This window comes from Fonsecaea nubica, assembly GCF_001646965.1.
Source record: "Fonsecaea nubica strain CBS 269.64 chromosome Unknown Scaff22, whole genome shotgun sequence".
NCBI lineage: Eukaryota > Fungi > Ascomycota > Eurotiomycetes > Chaetothyriales > Herpotrichiellaceae > Fonsecaea > Fonsecaea nubica.
This window is the reverse complement of record NW_019173695.1, coordinates 84,953-107,238: the sequence shown is the minus strand read 5'-3', so window position 1 is coordinate 107,238 and position 22,286 is coordinate 84,953. Positions and strand designations below refer to the sequence as shown.

The window sequence follows — 22,286 nt, the reverse complement described above, 5'->3', positions numbered from 1 at the left end:
GGCACACATCTGTCCGTCCCACCCGCAGATCTGCCATATGCAGACAAACCTGATCTAAAACCGACCCAGAACCGCATACTATTCTTTGAAATCTGGTTGTCCTGCACGCCTTGCCAATGGTCTCGCGAATATCACGAATCAATCATTTTTCGTCATCATTGTCATCGTCATCATCACATTGTCTCGTCGTCTTCTCCGCCGAAACCCGGTCAAGATGTGCCTGCAATTCACCAATCAATCTTCTCAGCATAGAAGCCGCGCCACGACTCAGTGGCTTCAAAAACACTCTGGTCTCGTCGTCCTTTGATCCTGCCGAGTCGACCAACGAGTCATCTTGATTCGTTCGAGCCTCTTCAGATCTCTGTAACAGTAGGTTTCCTCGCTCAATGACGTTGCCAAGTAGGCATTTGCTCGGATCCGACATAACATGCGGCAGATATAACCAAGCGAGTATGTCTTCCAGCCCACCCGGCGGGCGGAGCAAAGCGCTTTTCACAAATCGCCTAGACATGGCGAAGACCTTTTCACTGTACGAGTCCGATTCCCTTGCATATGCCTTGTCATGCTCATATCCTTCGAATCCTGCCTCGTTGTAAAAGGGTCTCTTCACCAGCACCAAGCCTTGCAAGGAGACGAGCACCTGAAGCAATGTTGCCTTGTTGCTCCATTTCTCGCTCTCGTTTTCCCCGGACCAGGTCCCCAACAGGCTCAAACAAACCTTGCCTTCTTCGTAAAGGTTCGGATTGATACGACCAAGTCCACCGGTCCAACTGTGGAAATGGGCCACGGGCGGCTCTTCCGGAAACTTGGCAGGTAATTGTAAGTCGATCAAGAACGGCGCATTTTCATAGGGCGTATCTCTCGGACCGATAATGAGGCAGCGCAAGAGATCCATTCGACTCTCATATGTGCGTACATAGATCTCACCTTCCGGGAGTGACATGGCCAATATCTGGTGTTCTTTGACGAGACGTTTGAGGCTTAGCTCTGGCGGTGCAGTATGAAGTCCGAACTGATCAGACGGAGGCAGCCGATCAAGCACAAGAAACTGCGCAGGCCGTTCCGATCCTGACACTTCCTCTAGTTGAAACAATAACGGTCGTGGCTCCGTTGTATCGCCTTGCTGCTCGCCACTGTCCACCCTTTCCCGATCTCTGTCTTTGCCGTGTAAGACTTCTTCGGCGTCCTCGAATGCCACGTCCTCGTCAGACACCCAATTCTCATCGCCGCTGTCATTGTCGAGACGTTCCCCGCCTTCGTACTCCACGGTTTGCGATATGGGCCGCGGAAAGTCTAGATTAAAGGTGGGGTCAACTCCACTCCAACCACTCAAAGAGCCTACGTCCACGGGACCGTCATCTGTCGAGAAATCGCCTGGCGATACCGACCGGCTGCTGAAAACTGTAAGAACCGAGTCGGCATCGACGAACACGTCTCGACAAGGCTCCGATGTTCCTAAACGAACCCTAACGAGGCCATCGAGTCCCAGCGCCACAACCTGGCCAATCCAGACAGATGGCGGGGACTCCGCTGGATTCGGATGTTGTTCTGTACTGGTTCTCGTTGCCAAAGGCGATGCCTGAGAATGCTCCAGCCGAATGCGTTTATTGGTGCCGGAACCTGGACCGTGCGAAGACGTCGAGCCTATCCTGGTGTGATCTGGCAGGGAGGATTCGGAAAGCACGTCATGTGCGAGTTTGAGCTGACCCGGAGCTGTAATGAAACAAATATCACCTCGTTGACTGAACAACGAGGGGAATGCCATGATTTCGAAGAGAGACACATCTTCAATCTCATCTCCTATGGCACCGAATCGAGAGCTCGGTGCTAGAACCAGGCTTGGTGCGAGAATTTCAATCTTAGGTTCTTTGAACCACCGCACACGAGCGACCTTCTCGATGGGATCAACTGACTGGACCACGCCCACAGCGGCAGGGAGCAAATCATGGGGCCGCTCAAAGAATGCCATCTCGTCGAAGTCTTTTGGTGCACCGCCTGCCTCCCCTTTCTGGTCAAGTGGTCTTTGCCGCATCCCTTCTCGTTTGAACACAATGTCCGTAGGGAGAATGTCAGCTTCGAAGAGGGCAAAGTCTGTCAGGGACGTTGAATTAACCGTGACGACGCTTCCGTCTTGCCACATGACAGTAGCAGACTGTTGCATGAAAACAATCTTATACTCATCCAGATTCCAATCACCAGATGCATGTTTGGTCACCCGGTGAAGCATGCCATGTGTGGACCCCTCGATCCCTTGATATTTTACCGCAGCTGCCGAAAGATCGCGGAACTTGACCCGCATGCCAACTTCCAGCTCCTGCCCTGAGTAAAGTTCTCGGAGATAGTGGGGTTCGGGAGGGAGTGCCTGAGCATGGGCAGATCCAGTTTCGATGCCGTGTTCGTTGTGACGAAAGGACTCGACAGGCATTCTGCCAGCGTCATAGATAATGACATCCTTCTTCGTGCGCATCTCTGGAAACCCACGGAAAGTCTGGATGTCCTTGTAGATAGATATCGTCTCCTCGGGCACCAACGCAGCGTAGGATGTGTCTCCTCGCCGAGTTTTGCCGGAGATCCAATCGACTGTGACCTCATGAGCTCGACAATCAAGGACGATGCCTTCAGAAGGGACCTTCGGATCGTAGGAGCCACATAACCATGTTGCGTTCCGCAGTTGAGGACGATCCACGATGACAAAGTCACCCCGTCGTGGGTGTGATACAGGAATAGTGTTTGGCCAGCCGTGAGTCGATGCCAGCATACCAGGCGGCAAGAGGCCGCCGAGCTCAGGAGATGTAATGAGAGGCATCTCACCGTGGGCTATAGGCATACGCAGGCCGACAGAATTGGAGATGACTGCGATGGAGAAGTCGGCCAGCATCACCACAGTGTCGTACTCGGCGTATTCCACCTCTCCAGGCCATTTGCGACGTATTATACAATCCTCTGGAATGACATCCTGTGCTCTTGTGACTTCTCTTGCAGGGACATCGTAAAGGAGGACGTGTGGATTGGGATGGGTGAAGTGCTCGGGTAAGGTTGACGGACACTCTTGCGTGCAGTTCCGCCACGGCGGGTAGTCACTCGGGAAGACAGGTTCAAGGATGTAAGTTTCCGAAATATTGACAACCGTACCCGTCAGGGGGCTTCCATCTTGCTTGACACTGTCGCCCAACTTGAAGGCTCGACTGACGAGGACAATGTCATCCACACCGACAAGGGAACACACTGCCGCGGCGTGAGCAAATTCGACGTAGACATATCCATTCGGGGGGACGGAAGTGGTGAGAAATTCGTCAAGGACATTAGCCGGGACATAGCCATGAGCTACAATCACGTCGCTTGTCGCGTAAAAGGCGGCAGGATCATTGGAAGTGGCGCGGACGAGACCGTAAATGGAGACATCTCGTTTGAGGGCGACATGGTCAGAAACAAAGAATGACCGCATCAGTCCTGAGGCCTTTGACAAGATCCGACAAGTTAACAGTCTACCAAGGTCAGTCGGATGAGTTTTTCAGAGGGATCAACGAAACGGTAGATCGTAGTCGGTTGTGGAAGACTACGAAGAGTGCGAGAGCGAGGCTGGCGGGGTGATGGATGTTTGTTCCCGAATAAGAAGGTGGCGCGTTGCATACGAGGCTGAACACGTGACACCTTCCCTTCCCCTGCGAATGCCCTGCCGTGCCTGCCCAGGTTGTTAAGCAGCAAACACTACTAAGGGTGAGATACAGAGAGGGCAGTGAATAACGAACTGATCCATGCTGTTAGTCGTTTGGGAATTTTCCATGAACGCTGGTTTCACTTTATACTTGGATGACATTTTTTGAACCGTAGCCTCCAGCGCAGTCCCCGTGGCAGACACTTGGAGGTGGCTTGTCTCTTTCTTACAACTCCTCTTCCGTTACTGCACTGCCTCACGGACGAGAGCCAATCTACTGTGCCTTCTCACTCCTCTTGCGCAAATACACCTCCAGTCCCTCCTGAACGACGAAAAAGGTGGAATGATACGCCAACGGCCGTCCAGGATGCACAAGGGTGACATCGTACTCCCTCAGGATCTGGATGAGGGTCTTATTCATCTCAAACAGCGCGAGATTACGACCAATACAGAGGTGGCTGCCGCCTCCGAACTGTGATCCAGGGAAAGAGAGGGAGTTAGCATCTAACTTGCCAAAGGATTTCTTCTGGAAGGAATGCCTGTCGAGGATATGGTAATGGGGGAAGGAAGCGTGGAACATACCTGATATAAATGCGAACCCATCAATTTAGCATCACGCTCAAACCATCTCTCTGGTCGAAATTCGTCGCAGTCGTCCCCGAATATCGAGGCATCGCGATGTAGAACCCATCCATTGACGGCAACCTCGATCCCACCCGGGTAAAACTTGCCGTCGATTTCGACTCCTTCCGGCGGAGTTTTGCGGTATATTCCCAATCCGACGGCCGGTCGGACTCGCATGGCTTCCTTCAAGCACGCCTGGAAGTAAGGCAGAGCCAGTGCTTCCGCGTAGGTGACGATTTCAGACAGTTTCCCAGCCTTTTGAGCCTCGTCGATTTCCTGGCAGAGGTTGGCGTAGACCTTGGGAGCGTTAAGCACCAAGTAGAAGAACGATTGCATTGTCGACGCCGTGGAGTCGGATCCCGCAAATCTGCAGCAACGTATAAGCACAGGTAGAGAGGAACATTGGCCTCCTGCAGCAAGCATCACTTACACAGCGCCATGAGCGATACTAAACACGTCATTCACCGAAAACTTCTCAGGGTTTGCCTCATGTGCTCGCAATAACTCGGCCAACAGATCGATACCTGTTGAATCGAAGGTTCCGTCCTTTTGTTTCCGCTTTTCGAGCTCGGCGACGGCAATTTTCGTCATCGTCGTTGGCTTCATTTGTAAGCCTAGGTAGGGCCGGATTGGGTTATTTCGAAGGAGGATGTCGTATTCTGCAATGTGGCCCACGATCCCGTCGTACCATTGGACGTCGTCGATGTTCTTGATTGAGCCCTCAATGTCGACTTCTTGTTCCAAGAAACCAAATTGTCGTGAAAAGGCCACTTCTCCAAGTACCTAGATCCAGCTTAGCCAGCGTGTGGGAAAAAGAACTGCGATGGTCCATACATCGAAAGCAAAGTAGTGCAATAGGTTTCCCAGGTTGCAAACCCGTTTGTTCTCGGTGGCATACTTCTCCAGATGCTCCATCAAAAGCTTGATCATGTCCTCGATCGGCCCTGATCGCTTCTGCATCTGCGCAAGGCTGTAGGGAGTGACGGCATAGCGTTTCATCTGCGCATGCTTCCATTCGCGAACTTCTGTAAAGATATCCGGTGCATGCTGCGACGCGCGACAAAGTCAATGTCCCCATCTGTCAGGGCACAAAAAGACGTGGCGTGATTGGATCTCACCTTTGGCGGAAAGACGCTGTAAAACATGGTCTTATGGAAACCTTTGCCCACGGCAAAAATGTCTTTGGCCGCATTGCAAGTGCCGAAGGATACCTCATTGGGGGCCGTGCGAACCACGGGTCCTGGCGGGCGGTGAGATTTTGGGGTCCCCTTCCAATGCGTTTTTGGAGGTCTAGGACTAACCGTATTTCTTGTGCAAAGCTATATGGTCCAACTCGGTGTGTCCATTGTATGTACTCCACACTGTTTGAAATCGCAAACGTCAGCCCACGATAGGAAAACAAAAAGTGAGACGAAGAGAGAGACGTACCTTTCCAAAGCCTCGAACACGAAGCCAGCCACGGCCCAGGCACATTGCGCAGAGGAGATGCGTAACGCTTATAGAGGGATCGAATGACCAGGGAAAGAACTGCTAGAAGCAGCAGATTTGCCTTCAACAGGGCCAAAACTTGGGCCACGAGAGAATGGCCGGGTGATGGGTTCTCGACCTTCATCTTGTGAGGCGATCTCTCAACGCTCGCTGTGGCCTAGAAGAAGAAGCCCGGTAGAGGCAAGACTCGGAGGAAAAACAACAGGAAGAAGAGGCAGAGACGTCAGGAATGAACCCATCATCACTATATCTACAGGTATATCCCCCCCCCGCGCCAACAGGACTTGGTTCGCATCGCTCTGCCGGTGGCTTCTACTCTGCGATCGAGGAAGTTCGCGTGAGATCGTGCCTCCTGGCCACTCCGTTTCATCCAATAGGACCGCCACTGGCGCAGGTCGGAGGGCGGCAATTGCAAAAGAGAGGATTCGGCTGACGGGTGATTGGCACATGGTCTGGTTCGACTGGAAGAGGTCTGGGTTCAGCCTATGGATGGGTAATGGGTAATGGGTATTGGCAACCACTGGGTATCTGGGCTCGCTGGGTAAAACCTTTGATGCAGCAAAAGCCCCGCCGAAGTCACCCACATCGGAAAACCCCCGTGAAACATCGGCAGTGGCACTCTGACCCCACATTGACTGTTTATGGAAATCCCCATGGTGTGGCACAGGAGAACCCCATGTGGCGTTGGAATTGTGGCTGTCCCTTGTAGTGGATGGTTGGCCTTTCATAAGAAGAGAGACTTGGGGGTTGTCAAGGCACGAGGCTGACCGTCCAAGGGGTCGAGGCTCACATATCCAGGTCAGGGAAGGAGGGCAGGAGGGGAAGCACCTCCAGGCATTCAAGGGTGGTCTGGGGTTCCAAACTGCACATTCTATCATTGCTATGGTATTGTTCCTAGAGAGCAGCTCTTCCATCGAGTCTGTAAAGCGCCATATAGGACGACGTTACCCCTTTCAGACCTCAAACTTCTCTCCCACCAACTCCTCACTGAGCTTCCACAGTTTCTCCGCGCCCTCCATGCTCTCCGCGTACTCATATGTGTTTTGGCACTGGCAATCTGCCATATACATACCACTCTGCGGCTCGATCCTAGGGTCCAAGGCAGCCACCAGAGTCGTCGAGATGCCCTGCGCCATACTCTTCGGTGGGTCCTGGTCGATAGGGAAATGTCTTCCAGTATTCTTTTGCGCATATGCTTCAATACTGCCAATTGCCTGAACAACATCGGAGATATGAGCTCCCAGTTGAGTCTCGTAGATCCCGCCAGGGTGGACAGCGTAGCTCTGGATGCCACGGTCACGCAGCTTGTTCGCCAGATACAGCGAGAAGAGAACATTGGCGGTCTTGGACTGACCGTAGCCAGACCAAGCGTCATACTCTCTTCCGTCCGAGAAATTGTAGTTGTCGAAGTGGACGGGGCAGATTTTGTGGCCGAGACTGGTGAGGTTGACGATTCTCGCTCCACGCCCAGCGACAAGAATCTTGGGGAACAAGAGTTTCGTGAACAGGAAATGGCCTAGATGGTTGGTTGCGAATTGGATTTCAATTCCTTGCTTGTTGGTCGTGTACTTCTCGATGGCCATGATCCCCGCGTTGTTGATGAGGATGTCGAGCTTGGAGATCTTGCCGTTGATGGTGGCGGCAGCGGCTCGGACGGAATCAAAGTCGTCAAGTGACACCGGGACGAAGTCGACCTGGATGGAAGGGTTGATTTCTTTGATCCGGGATATGATCGACTCCACCCGTGTTTGGGAGCGAGCCAGGAGGATCAAGTGTGCAGGGTTACCATGAGCGAGTGCAACCGCAGTCTCTCCTCCGAGGCCTTTTTCACTCGCACCAGTTACAACGACTATGGAGTAAGTGGGTTGGGCTGTCAGTATCGCAGGCTTCTCCGCGGGCTTGAAAAAAAGGCTCAAACGAGAAAGAAACGTACTTGTCTTGCCCTCGATTCTATCAGCAAACTCCTTGACAACTTCGTCACCAGTGGTCTCTCGAGTAAAAGTCTTCATCTTGACAGGGCTCCTGTGAACACCTTGGGAGAATCCGGTTGGCTTCAAAGGATTGTTTGGATGTCAAATTTGGTTGGGAAGCTGCTTTGACAGATGTCTAGTGGTATACCGCACGAACTGTTCATTGTTTGGAGGGCGAGGGAAAGCGTCCATTGTATTAAATAGCTTCTCAGACTAGGCAGGCAGACAGTGAAACCCGTCAAACCCAGTAGGAGATATCCTATCTCCATGCTCCGTCGTGGCATGCTACAACCTGGACCGCTGCCTAGGCCGGACGAAGGCCAGATCGGAATGTTTGTGCACGACTGCGAGTCATTGTAATGGCTCTTTCTGCAGCTATTCTCCAGGATCCTGAACCATCTACTGGAAAGCCTTCCAACAAAACAGTTCGATGGGCTTGATCAGGAAAATCTCGACCTGCAGCTACGGTCAAGTAGCTGGACACAGTTCGGTCGAATACGACCGCACTTCACGTCGCCACCAACGCGGACTTTAGTTTAATAATCATGACGACAGTTGTCAGCTGGGTGTCAGCGACTCACTTAAACACCGTCATTTCCCATCTGCCCAATCGGATCGGCAGTCCCAGTAGCCTGAATACGAGACGTCGATCATCAGATAGGGAGCCAAGGCGTCCTACAGCACACACAGGGAATGAGCCAAAAAAGTGTTGTCATATAGGTCATTACTAGTGGTAGTACGAGCCCATCAGGCTTGGACTTGAAAGGAAATAATGATACACACAACTTGAAGCGAGTGTTGATACTCATCATGGGGTATCTCCAAAAACAAAATAAGCAAAAGAATCCAAGCCACAACTGACACATCCCAAGACCGTTCACTTCATTCTCTCTCACTCTCCCTCTGCCATATCAGTCTGGTTCTCTGAGCACGTATATCGTCCGGGATGGGTATGTCCGACATGAGAGAAACCTGGATCATTCTTTAGATGTTTTCGATAACTCGGGCGTTCATGGCCTGCTGGAAGCCGTCGTTGCTGTCCATGTTGAAAGCATTGCCAGTGTTGGACTTGGAATTGTAACCACTACCCTCGCCAGTGGTCTGGTTTTGCAGCATGGAGTTCATGTCTGTGGGTATGGTCTGGTTGGCTGCTGGTAAGAAAATGACCTTGCTATTGGCCGTCTTGGCCATGGCTTGCATGGCCTCGAGATACCGGATCTGCATAGCAGGTGCAGAGCTCAAAATATCGGCCGCTTGTCTCATAAGTTTGGCCGATTCAACCTCTGCACGCGCAGCGATGACCTTGGATTCACCGATTCTCTTAGATTGAGCCGCCATCGACAACGAGTCTTGGAGATCGTTGCTGAAGATGATGTCCTTGATGAGCATGGATTCGACCTGGACACCCCAGCCGGCGGCAACTTCCTCAATGATCTCTCCAATGGACTGAGCGATTTCTTCACGTCGTTCAATCACATCCTGAAGCACGCGGGCACCCACCACGTGACGAAGGGTGGTCTGAGTACGTTCCACCAAGGCCTGACGAATATTGGAGATCCCAAAGGCGGCTTTGTGGGGAGACGTAATGTGGTAGTAAATGACTGAAGTCAAATTTAATGTGACGTTGTCTTTGGTCATACAGACCTGTCGAGGCACCTCAACGATTTGTATCTTCACATCAACCTGAATGAGGCGTTCGGAAAGAGGATTGACTTTCACCAAACCGGGATCGACGGCGCGCGCGAAACGACCAAACTTGGTGACCAGACCGACGTTTCCTTGCGAGACAGGCTTGTAGGGATTGGGACAGATGATGCAGCACGGAATGGCGCCCAGGCAACCGATGCAATCTCCCAAGGTACTGACTGCGCAGCATGTTAGCAGTGTGGTCCGCGCTTCTTGAGTCTCGGGTATGAATATACATACTCATAGAACCATACCAGCCATGAACGTCCTCCTGATTGTCTTGTAGAGTTTGCGCGTAAGAGGGTTGCAAGTCCTCCCGTCGCGGTGGCTGCACCTTGATAACACCACCGTTCTGTGGACGAAACCCGACTGGGTTTGCGGCAGACTTGCCAGTGTCGCCCCCAGACTCGCGAGGAGAATCCATTGTTGAGGGGTCCGATTCGGAGACTAAAGGACGCGTAGACGACGACAGGATGGGCGATGGACGGACGGTTGGAGGGACACGCACGCAGACGATGGTGCGAAGAGAGAGTTGTCAGAAGGAAATGGGATAGAAGATTATGGTTCTGTTTTGTCGTGGGAAGAGTTGCGACAACGCAGGCCGAGGAGGGTGTCGGGAAGAGATTACGAGTACGAGAACCGAGTAGTAGTAGTCGTCATGGATATGGGGGAGTGATATACCTGTTGTATTCGTGTGAGAGGGAGATCTGAACGGGGGTGGAGGTAGCAGCATGCGTAGTGGGAAGCTAGGAGGGCGAGCGAGCCGTGAGACCGGGGGAATTGGGCAGTGTGATTGGCGCCTTGAAAGCCTCCAGGGTCTTGAGTTCTAGGGGTGGTGGATAAACGGGTACTCAGGGTGCCAGCACCAGCACCACCCACCAGGAGCTTCCTGCGCCCAAAACTCATTCTGAGGCAAAACACTATTTCTGGAAGCATGGAACCCCCCCTCCCGACCCTCTTTCATGCCAATCCCTCAGTCACGGGGCGCGAAAATGCTCTCATGCCACTGACTTTCTTGCACAGGTATCCGTCTCGCCGTACCAAGCTAACCGAGCATTGGAGGGTACGATGATCTTCCGTGACTGAAATGATCAATTGAAGGCTTTTGTGGTCAGACTACGAGTACGAGTAAGAAAGTAATCTCAGAGATGCCAGGATCCCCCATCCTATGGTTGAATCGGCACGAGTCCCACAATCAAAACTCAGCCACGAAGGAATCAACGGTGCCAAGGCAAGGCACACTTACAACTGGCAGTGTTAGCAACGGGCGAAAAAGGAGGTACGAGTAAACTTGTCCATAGTAAGAATTGATGGGAATGTCCTTGTACCGAGTACTTGGATCGAACAAATTTACTGACGTTTCATTAGTAATAGATCATCACCAGGGTAATGTCATCTCTGTCATCGCTTCTACTGTTCCACTCCTACCAAGAGTGTCGAGTATCGCCGTCAACGAGCCTGTCGATATCTGGACCGTTTACGAGGTTCCGAGTATCGGACTGTGCAATGCTGTAGAGCCCTATTCGCTGGGAGCTAAGCCACGAGCTTGCCAGCGTTCTTTCTTGCCGCTTCGAGGTTGGCCTCAGTCTCGTGGGCGCCCCGGATCGCTTCGCATACCAAGGATATCACATTTCGCAGCAGTTGCTGGGCAAAATGTAAGTTTTGCGTGAGGAGTTTAGCTGCGCGGCACTCCTCGCGATCGCGATCCGCAAAGGACGACACCAGCTTCAACAGCGGGCGCACGGGATGGCTAGCTTGATAGCCATTTCCTCGGACAGATTGCATGCGTGACCAAATCTCGAGGTCCGAACGCCGACCCTTCCCCTACCATAGGCAAAAAGACAGAGAATCCTATCAATTCTTGATAGATTCTAAGCACTATAGTAGACAAGGATCGGAGGCAGGATATTTCTGACAACTACCAAATGATAAGTCAAGTATAACGGATCCACACTGTCCTTCTCACTTAGACCATATCCAGTATCCAGGTACTCTGCCCGTCCAGGCTTAACCCGGCCATGCTGCGGTTCAGAGACTCAGCAGGCTTCTGGCCCAGCCAGATGGGCTCGCTACGACTCATTCCCTCCTGGACGTCCCAGCCCTCGGTGCCCACGGCGTAAATGACCCTACCGTGGAGGTACTTCTCGCGCATGCCCCGTTCATGGCCCTTTTCGTACCACACGCCGCCACCACTGGCGATGCCGCTGCCATTCGACGAGTCTCCGCCGTTGATGTCCGGCGTGGATGCATTTGTGGCAACCACGCCGACAACGACGCGAGCAATGTCCTCAGGTCGATCTGGTGGAAGCTGCACAGACATGCTCCGGCCCCCAGACTGGGCGACAGCGCGTGGGACCATGACGTTCGTGACGACTGCGTTGATTCGCACGCCATCGCGTTCTGGGTCAGGGTCGATGTTCGTCCAGAGGCTGCGCACGAGTCCCAGGATCGAGTGCTGCGTTACTTGGTAGATAGGCAGGCGTGGGGTCTCCTTGAATGCTGCCACAGATGTTAGGAAAGTCAGACTGCGGTCGTTCATACCCGGTGGGGTAGAAGGCTCAGGCTGCGGTTTCGAATAGGGATTGACGATTTTCTTGGTGCTGCTCTTGGACTTCGGCGAATACTTCAGATACGCCAATGCAATTCGAGCAAACCGGATGCTCGCCGTGATGATTTCTGCCAAACCGGCGGGCTCTGTTGCGACCTCGTCATAGGCCATTTTGGCCGTCTTGTTGATCCCAGGTCGGTCTTCAAACCAGCCCTTTTCGCCCGCACCGACCGTGCATGCTTGCCCGCCGTCATCGCCCACGCCGAAGATTGCGTGGTCAACACGACCGTACATGGTGATCGCAAGCTTGAAGAGGTCCAGCATGTCAGAGTACCTTGTCATATCGCATCTGTTGTAGTGAACCACGTGCGGTGGGCCTAGCGAGGAGATAAATTTGCGGGCCTGGTCACCGTTCGTGTCGCCAAAGATCACCCGACAACCTGCCGAGTGGAATTGACGTACGAGGCACTGGCCTGTTTGGCTGGCGCCATTGGTCAGAACGATGACTTTGCCGTGGAAGGATTCTTTCGGCAACGGTGGCGGTGTGAAACGGCAAGGGTTGGAAGCGAAGACTTGAGGGACGGATGACATGGACTGGGATTTCTTGGTTCGTGTCGTGAAAGGGTTTACGGGAGTGGTTGTTGATGAGCCATTTGGTTTGAGAGAAGGAGAAGTCGTTGTTGAGGGGGCCAGAGCCTGGTTTGAAGTGGATGGAGGGGCGACAGAAGGAGACTTTGGTGATGATATGGGAGTCGCTACATCAGGGGAGGGCATTGAATTGACCATGACCGTGGGGGTGGTCGTAGCATCGGGGGAGGCTACCTGAGATACTCGTTTCTTCTTTTTGGGCACGGGCGTTTGGACGTCTGCTTTAGGCGGTTCGTTGGGCACAGAGATTGGCTGCTGTTCTTTCTGTTTAACGGGGTTTAGATCAGCCTCGAGCTCGAAAGTGTGAGGCGTCTTGGTGACGGTCTTTCTTCGGCGGGTGGGTTTGCCAGAGTCGTCAGTGGTAGCGGCGTCGCCAACGGGGGGAGGAACGTCCAACCGCTGAGTGGATGGAGGAGGTGAGCCAGACTCTTCTTCCTTGGTGGCAGTCGACATGATGCTTCGTATGGGAGACGTGGTATCTGGAGTCCTGGAAGATTTGGACATCTGGCGAGATATGCCTTCACCATTCAAGGCGGACGAGGTCTCACTGGCCCATGGATTCGGCGAGACAGATTCACTGGACTGAGAGGTGACATCCAGCTGCGAAGTCACATCAAACTCGCTGCCTGAACTGGTCTTGGTTGACTTCTTGCGCAGGGTCTCTTTCATGGCTGACGGTGGGCGTTATCGTCGAGGGAACAGCTAGCTGCCTGGGCAACAGGGAAAAGTAGCGTTAACGGAGGTCGACGAGGGATCGGATCAGATCAGGTTCAGGACCCAGATGCCGTAACGTGGCAGCGGGTTGTGGGGTTCTTCAGCTGAATGGCAGCTATGTGGCAATTGATGGCGACGGGCATGTCGATCACCCTGAGGAGAAGTGGTCTGGCATCATAGGGTTTTGGTACGCTCTCGATTGAGTTTATTCGGATCAGAACATGACCTGATCAAGCTGACGAGGAAAGGGACGATTGATCTGGAAATTCATGTCTTTGTGGTAGAGGCGAGAAACAGGCTAATTGGAGGGGCGCATGCAGAGCCATGCAACCCACGAGGCACCAGACGACTCTGTATGGCTCATTGCATTGTTCGATTGCTGAGAAGGTGCTGAGAAGGAAGAATTGTCGAAGCCCGATTTGTTCGCCTGCAGCTCCCGGCCCCTCTAAGACACTGAAACCTAATGTACCGAGTACGAGGGACCTCATACCCTATTTACCTAAATACCACCTAGAAGCACAAAGCCCACGGTGCCCTCAGTGCAGGTACTCGGGACTATGCACAAAGGCCTAAGATGCCGCTTTCAAAGAGAAATGAAGCTGATGCAGACATGCTGGTTCAAACGGCGGGTTTCCATCTCTCGTCCCTCTATAGTCGATCCCTCAAGTCAAATCTTCAGGTGTTCACCTGTATATCTTTATGCAGGTGTGGCAGGACAACCATCTGAATTCATCGGCTCCTACTTGTATAGCCACTAAAATCCCTCTTCCTCCCAAACGCGGAATATGGGATCCTCGCCCTCAAGCCCCTCCTTCTGCCTCCACCCAGCACCCAAGGACTAGGCACGACGAAAATGTGTGCCCATACAATCTACTGTCGATGTCGTCGCAATTTGCATCATCAATCACAATCGTACATCTCCGCGTGTCTCGTACTTGGTCTCTACCCACATCTGCTACCTTTACTTAGTCATCTATGGTGTTGATAGGTCATCTGGACCTCTTGTCTTCTCACATCTTTCAGTCTCGACCAAGAAAGACCTTATGATGACAAATTATTTGTTTTGGTATACAGCTCGGTGATTCACTGTATAAATCCTGCGACGTTGACCACCGGTATCACCACTTCATAGGATATTCGCAGCGTACAAACGGCGGACGCAGACTCAGAACTTGAAAAAATAAGCACAATGGGCGAAGACGCAACTACACCCCCGGAAACCACCTCCCTCTCATCGTCTCGGCCCATCTACACGCGTGAACAACTGTCCACATACGTTTCAACATGCATTGCGCCTTCAAAGGATTACACTCTTGCGACACTCGAGTCCGAGATCAAGACAGACCCCCTGGCAGCGCTGTCAACCCTGCAGCTCCGTCAGATGGCCTTTAATCCATGGGGAAACGTTGCACTGCATTATTCGTGGCACCGCGTCCTGTCGCTCGACCATGAGGCATTATATCACAAGCTCGTCGAGCGAAGGTTGGGTGGCTATTGTATGGAAAACAACGCTTTTTTCAGCACCATCCTCCGATCCCTAGGCTATCAGCTGTATGTGACGGGGGCAAGGGTCAGTCTCGCTTTAAGCGGGGACTCAGTCGATCCTGACGGGTTCGCTGGATGGTAAGTGTGTTGTGACGCTCTCGGAATCCGCCATCAATTGCCATAAGAATAGCTGACATGTTGTGTCGACAGGCAGCATGAAGTCATTATCGTGACCATCAACAAGCAGAAATACCTGGTATATGACCCTTTACCCTTCCACCCGATAGCCATACCAGTGAACAAAGCATGTCCCAACTCCTAACACTCCGATATAGGTCGACGTCGGTTTTGGTAGCGGTTCCCCCATCTACCCCATTCCTCTAGATCTCGACAACCCGCGACCTCACGCCTCCGTACCCGGGGCCGAAGTCCGCCTCGTACACAGGCCCATTGCCTCCAACACAGATCAAACCCAGAAACTTTGGGTTCTCGAGACCCGTAACAAGACCCACCAAACTTGGCAGGGCGGCTACTGCTTCGCTGACCTGGAATGGCTTCCTATGGACTTCGAGATCATCAACTACCGCACGAGCCAAGACCCAGCGAGTTGGTTCACGCACCGTCTCGTCCTGGTACGCATTCTCGTGGATGACGAGACGAAGACAGAGGCCACGGGGACCGTCGTCCTGTCTGGGACTGTCTTTGAGCGGAGGCTGGGTGAAGGACCCAAGGAAGTCGTCCTGGATGCGAAGTCCGAGAAAGAGCGGATTGCAGGTCTAAAGACCTGGTTCGGGATCGAGCTCAACCCAGACGAGCAGAGAGGTATTGCGGGTACCGCCGCCGAGGTCAGGCAGCCGGTCAGTGTATAGATAAGATCCGACCTCTCGGCACTTGTATATTTATATGTGATATCACATACAACAATATCTGATTCCACAGCGTGAACAGACTGTGACGCAATAAGCATAAAAACGAGAGGCTTGGAGACTCGTGATCCCCAATTCTGATATCGGGAAACCGTGTGAAGGGAAAGTGCCCCACTATGATCGCTGCCGTAGCAACCTCTCAGTATTCCAAAATGGGTGGCCTACAACAACGCCAAGACATGAGCAGCAACCTCGGAGTCAATTCATCAGCGCCGCTGCAGAATAAACTTCATTGACCGTGAAGTTGACCTGAAAACTGAATCCGAGGAGGTCGCAGCCCAGCACTGTCCTTTCCTCCTTCATCATGGACAACTCGACCAAGATGCCACCACAAACCTCGCTGTTCCAGGTCTATCTACGCCTTCGACCTGCGTTTCAGCTCCCGCAGTCAAAGCAAAAGCCTGAGCCGTGGCTTATCGTGGAACCGCCGAATTCACCTGTCGAACCCGATGAAAACTCATGCAATACCTTCTCGAGCCACATCACGCTACAGCCTCCCAATGACTCAAGAAAGCGCGCAATTGAAAGATTCGGATTTACAAAGGTATTCCAGGAGGAGGCAACACAATTAGACATATTCGATGAGACTGGCGTGGCAGACACAATTAAGAGCGTGCTGCAAACCGGAAGAGATGGCCTTGTTGCCACATTGGGAGTTACAGGCAGTGGGAAGGTAAGCAGGCATTGAGTTAAGATCTTTTCTTAGCCACTGACCACGAGATAGAGCCATACAATCCTTGGATCAAAGTCTCAACGAGGACTCACACAGATGACTCTGGATGTTCTTTTCAGGTCAATTGGCGAGCATATACGTCGACCGCACCATCCAGATCTCCCCACGGATACTGGCCTGCTTTCTTCCCTCCAGGTGTCTGATCCCGCCGAAGCCCAGATCTTGTCGGCAACCACTTTCCTCGAGTCAATCTACAGCGATGGCGATCGAGCTAGACTATCACGAGCGCAGACACCCATGTCACGAGCTCAAACCCCCATGATGGTAGGCATTCACAACAATGGGCTTCCCGGCTCATTTCCTGCACCTCCCCGAACCCGTTCAAACTCCAACACTATTGAAAACCCATTGCCGTTGGCATCGATCCCCGACCATTTCACAGGCTGTGCTCTGTCATCCGTACAGGTACCTTCGAGTATCTCTGATATGATTTATCCGCTCGAGAAAGAACCCTGGCGGCCGCCGTCAAAAGTCCCATTTTTAAGTCGCCTGAAAAACTTGAGAAAGTCCCCTGCTAAATCTGTGCTTGTCAAGGAATCTATGGGTCACTCTGTCCGAAGGCCTCCTCTGCCTCGACCGTCCACATTCCCCCAGAACCCTGACGTGGGAGGATTTACCGTAGACATCGAGCAAGATTCCGAGTATGTCGTCCTCGTATCGATGTACGAGGTATACAACGATCGCATTTTTGACCTGCTATCGAATGCCACGTCACCAAATGCACCACCAACATCGACACGGCAAGGAGCCGCTCTGCAGAAGGGTTTGCTCCGGCGTCCATTACTGTTTAAGAACACCGAAATGTCCCCCGATATGAAAGTTGTTGCTGGGCTTCGGAAAGTTGTATGTGGTAGTTATGATGAGGCAATGATGATTCTTGAAACGGGCCTCACCGAGCGGAGAGTCGCAGGAACAGGAAGCAATAGTGTCAGTTCCAGAAGTCATGGCTTCTTCTGCATCGAAGTGAAAAAGCGAACGAGGTCGAACTACCATGATGGGTACTTAATATCCTGTCAATCTCCTTGGACTGGAGGAACCATGACCATCTGTGATCTCGCTGGTTCCGAACGTGCCCGCAACGCCAAAACCACCGGCTCGACGCTGGCGGAAGCAGGAAAGATCAACGAGAGCTTGATGTACCTTGGACAGTGTCTGCAGGTCATCAATGATTGCCAACAAGAAGGAAGCAAGCCTATCGTCCCGTTCCGGCAGTGCAAGCTAACCGAGCTTTTGTTTTCAAACTCTTTTCCATCATCGAACCATACTGTCGCATGCAGACCACCACAGAAGGGGGTGATGATTGTCACAGCTGATCCTCTTGGAGACTTCAATGCCACAAGTCAGATTCTGAGATATGCAGCCATGGCTCGAGAGGTTACAGTTCCCAGGGTTCCCAGCGTGACTAGCACGATCTTGGGGGGACCTCAAGGGAAGGCATTACAAACTGGCCGGGCTACTCCACATGATGTTGCAAATGCGTTCTTCATCACGAAAGAACTAGATCAGGCAACCCATGAGGCGGCAAGACTAGCTGAAGAATGCGATTTCTTGGCTGTCAAACTCGCGGAAGAAGAAATCAAGCGAACTGAGGCAGAACTGAAGCTACAAGCAGCGGAGGAGAAGCTCACCGTCATGGAGCAAGAAGTTCGTGAGGAGTGCTGGACAGAGATGGAGGAACGGCTGGACGAGGAGAGAGAAAGATGGAGAGCAGCGTGGGAGCAGGAGAGGCTGAGAGGAGAGGCGTATGTGGATGGCAAGCTTGAAATCCTCGAGAAAACAGCAAAGATCACGATCCACGAGGATACTCCTGGTGACGGGAGGATTGAGGAGCTTGAGAGAGAAAATGAGAGCCTCCGAGTCAAACTGCGCGCGCTGGAACAAGAGATTCAGACAAGAAGCCCAACAAAGAAATCTCGAGGCACGGCCACGTCCAAATCGCCACTCAAAAGTTTGGTCTTGCAGGAGTCTTCCAACACCAACATTGCGACCAACCCTTTTCTAGCTTCTTTGAGGGCATCGGCCAAGGATCGAGACAGCGAGGCAACGCTCAAGCCCAGGCAAAGCGACGATGGGTTGGACATATGTGATGTTTCGCCACGGAAGCTGTCACTACGGAGCTCAAGTGTGACCAGGATATCGGTGCTGGAAGACTCACAAGTGGCTGCTCCCCCTGTCAAGAAGCAGCGAAAGTTGACGACGCGGAAATGGGATCTTGGTGACCCAGACGCTCTTTGAGTTGCTTTTCAAGGGAGATGATCAGATCCATGGGCGCATTGCAGGCAGTGATGACCACGTACGATATCGAGCAGTATTTCTCTCAGGAGTGCATTCTGGAGTTTCTTTGGTCAGACTTATCACAGGGCGAGCTTTTGAGGAGTGTATTAGTCAATAAGATGTATTCCTTGTATGCTTTGGGGCACATTGACCTCCGAAAGAGTGACACACCAAGTTGCTGAAGCTGAAAGACAGACCAGCGCAGTTTACGTCATCGACCAAAAGACAAAGAGGGCAGTTACGAGGTAGACGTGCTTCGGTTCAGCCAGAAGCCGACAGGACCATCATGTCTAAGGAATTGGTCAGCCCTGCCCGCATGCTGATCCGTCCGCCCAGTCGTGAGAGGCCCTGAGTTACCCTTGTGTTACATGCAAGCACATGCGCCCCTCGTGGTGGACGAATCGGTTTGCCCACAGTTTCGGCTACCGACCTCGATCGACCTGTCAAGCCTGTCCAACTCCTCTTCCCTGATCGCTAACAAAGACCGAAGCGCGAGTAATATGACTAACCCTCATTCTTGACCCTCCCTTGACGACCCAAAACGGCAAAGACAGACTTATCTAATGCAACGACGTGGCCGAGACCATCGATAGAACAAAGACTTTGCGTGAAAGTCAACTCCAAGAGAATTGGCCTATATAAGAAGAGCAGGTTCGATTACCACAGGGGAGACAATCTTGTTCAGAGGATTTACAGACACCACTTCAAATACTTCTCAGGTTCGTCTGAAGGTACATTTCTATCTCAGGAACCTAAACTCTCACATACAGCTTACGATCCCCGAAAGTGGCCTTCAGAAATCCCCTCAAGATGGCCCAGAAAATCATCACTGTCTTTGGTGCCACAGGCAACCAAGGTGGCAGCACAGCCTCTGCTATTTTCAACAACCCTAGTTTGTCTTCCAAGTACAAGGTCCGCGCCATTACTCGCGACACGTCCAAGCCAGCAGCACAAGCTCTTGCCGCAAAGGGCGCTGAACTAGCCAAAGCTGACATCAACGATGTCGAAAGTGTGAAAGCTGCCGTCACAGGTTCGTACGGTGTCTTTGCCGTCACCAACTATTGGGAGACGCAATCCAAAGAAGCCGAGATCAAGCAAGGCAAGAACGTTGTCGATGCATGCAAGGCTGCCGGTGTCAAGCACTTGGTTTGGTCAACTTTGCCACATGTGACAAAGTTGACCCAAGGCGAACTTACCAAGGTCGAGCACTTCGAGTCCAAGGCTGAAGTGGCAGAGTATGCCGAGCAGGTCAAAGGCGACATGATCGTTTCGTACTACATGCCGGGATACTTCATGTCCAACTTCAAAACCCAGTTCAAGCCGGATGAAGAGACTGGCGCGCTCACCCTGACACTCCCATGGAATCCCCAGAGTACCTGGGTACCCCTGATTGATATTCAGAACGACACCGGTTTATTCACTGTGGGCCTCCTCGAAGCTGGATCGAAGGCGAATGGGGTCCACGTTCAAGGTGTCGGCGAGTGGATGCACCCTCAAGAGATTGTCGAGACGCTCTCGAAGCTAAAGGGCAAGGAGATCAAATTCGTCGAACAGCCTGCCACTGTCGAGTCTGCTGCGAAAATCGGCAACAAGATTGCAGAGGAGCTGGCACAAAACATGATGCTGATCCGAGACTGGAGCTACTACGGCAAGGGAACCGAGAAGAAGCAAGCTGAGAGTGACAAGTTCTTGGTGCCAGGTTCCAAGAAGACCTCCTGGAAGGAGTTTGTTGAGCAAACCAACTGGTCGTTCTAAGATGATGCCAGTATGCAGAGCGTTGGGAGGATGAGCCGTGCAATCCAGATCGAGGCATTTGGCCAACTGCATGGATGACACCATCAGGGAAACAGATCTCAGTGTCTAGGGGCCCCGGGTCTCGATGGCCCTCAAAAGGCATTTCAATAATACCATAATCACTGATCATGAATTTCTTCCCTCCGCTTAACTCGTCGTTCTTTTTATTTAATGTTGGGTTCGGACATACCTGACCATTGATGAAGTCTGAAGGGACTCAAGTGGCAGGGAGAAAGAAAGGGGTTACCTCGTCTGCTCGTACAAGAAACATGTTACTTGTATGCCATTGCCAACTAGCGCCGGGCGGAACAAAACCAAAAGGCTGACGCCCTAGCGGCCCCTAGGCATTATGTTAGGGGTGTCCAACGCCCAGTCACCTGTTAGATGTCCCTAAGGCGGCCAGGTGGGACGCCGTGCTACTCCTACTAGGGCAACATAACGGTGCTAAAGATCAACGGCCCCTTTCCAACCTTCCCCATTTCGATATTTCATCAACACTCATCACAACCAACACACCACAGAAGGCTGGTCTTCTCTGCAATATCCCTTGATTGGCCGTTACGCTACGAGGACCTAAATTAACTGCCTTGAGGCGATTGGTGCTATTGAAATCAGAAACGCCTGTCGAGTACCTCGTACTGTACTCGGTACCTTGTACCCTGTACTCTGTACGAGCATCGAGTACAGCCATCTCTCCAGCCATGACACTTCAAGGCCAATTTGAGCATTACCTGCCACTCCTTGAGGACGAGTACGAGGACGCTAAAATGCCGACGCAGCCTTGCTTCAACGCATCGAGGTTTCGCACCTCAACTCTCTGTCCTTCCGCACATTCACCCTCGAACAGTAGCGTCAGGCTGAGCTCTACCACCCACCATGGACCCAAGGGTTCCTGCGACAATAGATGAGAAAGGGGAATCCAGCCATGCGCCATTACCCACGGCGCCGAATACACCTCCAGCTGACGATCACATTGTCGCGGTACAACCACCCGCGGCTCAGCCTCCTCAGCACCCAATCGTGCCTACATTCTTTGGAGAGCTCGCAGGAACAGGTAAACGAGGTTCCCCGCTCAATTGGAGCTTTATTGACCGAGTCTTAGATGGCCAGGCATACATGTCCTTGCGAAAACGCGTGACAGACGCTTACCGTTGGCACACATACCAGTATTGGTTTGTGGCCATCACCTCGAACTCGCTCCTTTTCTTCCAGATCCTCATCGCAGCTTCTCTCACCGTGCTGGGGGCCTTCAATGACCGGCGCGCTCGGACCGCCACCATCTTTCTCGGCGCCACCAACACCGTTATTGCAGGGCTCATGACCTACTTCAAAAGTCGCAACCAGCCGAATCGCGCCCGACAGTTCCGCAACGACCTCGCAAGGATCGTGGATCAACTTGATGATGCAGAGGCGAACTTCCGCAATCCAAACCGCCACGACGACGTCTACTTGGTCATGGAACAGATCAGAGAAGCTTATAACCAGGCGCGGACTGATGCCGAAGTCAACTATCCGGATTTGTGGGTTAAAGGCTCGACTTCTCAAAGTTCAAATCCTACGGCACGAGCATCAACGAACCCGCGAACAACCGTCACCCCTCCTCTAGCAGCACCGTCGTCGGTGCTAGGAACGACAGATCGTCCTGTGTCTGATCTGGCCCATGGGGGACCAATAACAGGTTCAACAGTGAGAGTTCTATAAGCTATTCGTTGTGTGCTATATCAGTGCTAGCGACGCGCGC

At 52.4% G+C, this 22,286-nt stretch overlaps 9 protein-coding genes across 9 annotated transcripts; 4 read left to right on the top strand and 5 right to left on the bottom strand.

The window, feature by feature from the left end:
• Positions 1 to 142: 142 nt before the first annotated feature.
• Positions 143 to 3,445, bottom strand: AYO20_04279 (hypothetical protein; the record flags this gene model as incomplete). Its single annotated transcript, XM_022642577.1, has 1 exon — positions 143 to 3,445. The coding sequence occupies one exon, from the start codon at positions 3,443 to 3,445 to the stop codon at positions 143 to 145; it is 3,303 nt and encodes a 1,100-aa protein (XP_022501395.1).
• A 484-nt stretch (positions 3,446 to 3,929) lies between these two features.
• Positions 3,930 to 5,891, bottom strand: AYO20_04278 (hypothetical protein; the record flags this gene model as incomplete). The annotated part of the gene is made up of 7 exons (XM_022642576.1): positions 3,930 to 4,127; positions 4,238 to 4,646; positions 4,710 to 5,062; positions 5,114 to 5,326; positions 5,398 to 5,519; positions 5,581 to 5,640; positions 5,708 to 5,891. The coding sequence occupies 7 exons, from the start codon at positions 5,889 to 5,891 to the stop codon at positions 3,930 to 3,932; spliced, it is 1,539 nt and encodes a 512-aa protein (XP_022501394.1).
• An 829-nt stretch (positions 5,892 to 6,720) lies between these two features.
• On the bottom strand, positions 6,721 to 7,776 carry AYO20_04277 (hypothetical protein; the record flags this gene model as incomplete). Its single annotated transcript, XM_022642575.1, has 2 exons — positions 6,721 to 7,637; positions 7,701 to 7,776. The coding sequence occupies 2 exons, from the start codon at positions 7,774 to 7,776 to the stop codon at positions 6,721 to 6,723; spliced, it is 993 nt and encodes a 330-aa protein (XP_022501393.1).
• Positions 7,777 to 8,721: 945 nt separating this feature from the next.
• AYO20_04276 (hypothetical protein) lies at positions 8,722 to 9,847 on the bottom strand (the record flags this gene model as incomplete). Its single annotated transcript, XM_022642574.1, has 2 exons — positions 8,722 to 9,602; positions 9,664 to 9,847. 2 exons carry the CDS (start codon positions 9,845 to 9,847, stop codon positions 8,722 to 8,724), a joined length of 1,065 nt encoding a protein of 354 aa, XP_022501392.1.
• A 1,542-nt stretch (positions 9,848 to 11,389) lies between these two features.
• On the bottom strand, positions 11,390 to 13,288 carry AYO20_04275 (hypothetical protein; the record flags this gene model as incomplete). Its single annotated transcript, XM_022642573.1, has 1 exon — positions 11,390 to 13,288. The coding sequence occupies one exon, from the start codon at positions 13,286 to 13,288 to the stop codon at positions 11,390 to 11,392; it is 1,899 nt and encodes a 632-aa protein (XP_022501391.1).
• Positions 13,289 to 14,522: 1,234 nt separating this feature from the next.
• On the top strand, positions 14,523 to 15,687 carry AYO20_04274 (hypothetical protein; the record flags this gene model as incomplete). Its single annotated transcript, XM_022642572.1, has 3 exons — positions 14,523 to 14,956; positions 15,029 to 15,074; positions 15,154 to 15,687. The coding sequence occupies 3 exons, from the start codon at positions 14,523 to 14,525 to the stop codon at positions 15,685 to 15,687; spliced, it is 1,014 nt and encodes a 337-aa protein (XP_022501390.1).
• A 361-nt stretch (positions 15,688 to 16,048) lies between these two features.
• Positions 16,049 to 18,712, top strand: AYO20_04273 (hypothetical protein; the record flags this gene model as incomplete). Its single annotated transcript, XM_022642571.1, has 2 exons — positions 16,049 to 16,417; positions 16,469 to 18,712. 2 exons carry the CDS (start codon positions 16,049 to 16,051, stop codon positions 18,710 to 18,712), a joined length of 2,613 nt encoding a protein of 870 aa, XP_022501389.1.
• Positions 18,713 to 19,561: 849 nt separating this feature from the next.
• On the top strand, positions 19,562 to 20,506 carry AYO20_04272 (hypothetical protein; the record flags this gene model as incomplete). The annotated part of the gene is made up of 1 exon (XM_022642570.1): positions 19,562 to 20,506. The coding sequence occupies one exon, from the start codon at positions 19,562 to 19,564 to the stop codon at positions 20,504 to 20,506; it is 945 nt and encodes a 314-aa protein (XP_022501388.1).
• A 915-nt stretch (positions 20,507 to 21,421) lies between these two features.
• Positions 21,422 to 22,246, top strand: AYO20_04271 (hypothetical protein; the record flags this gene model as incomplete). Its single annotated transcript, XM_022642569.1, has 2 exons — positions 21,422 to 21,599; positions 21,648 to 22,246. 2 exons carry the CDS (start codon positions 21,422 to 21,424, stop codon positions 22,244 to 22,246), a joined length of 777 nt encoding a protein of 258 aa, XP_022501387.1.
• Positions 22,247 to 22,286: the final 40 nt, after the last annotated feature.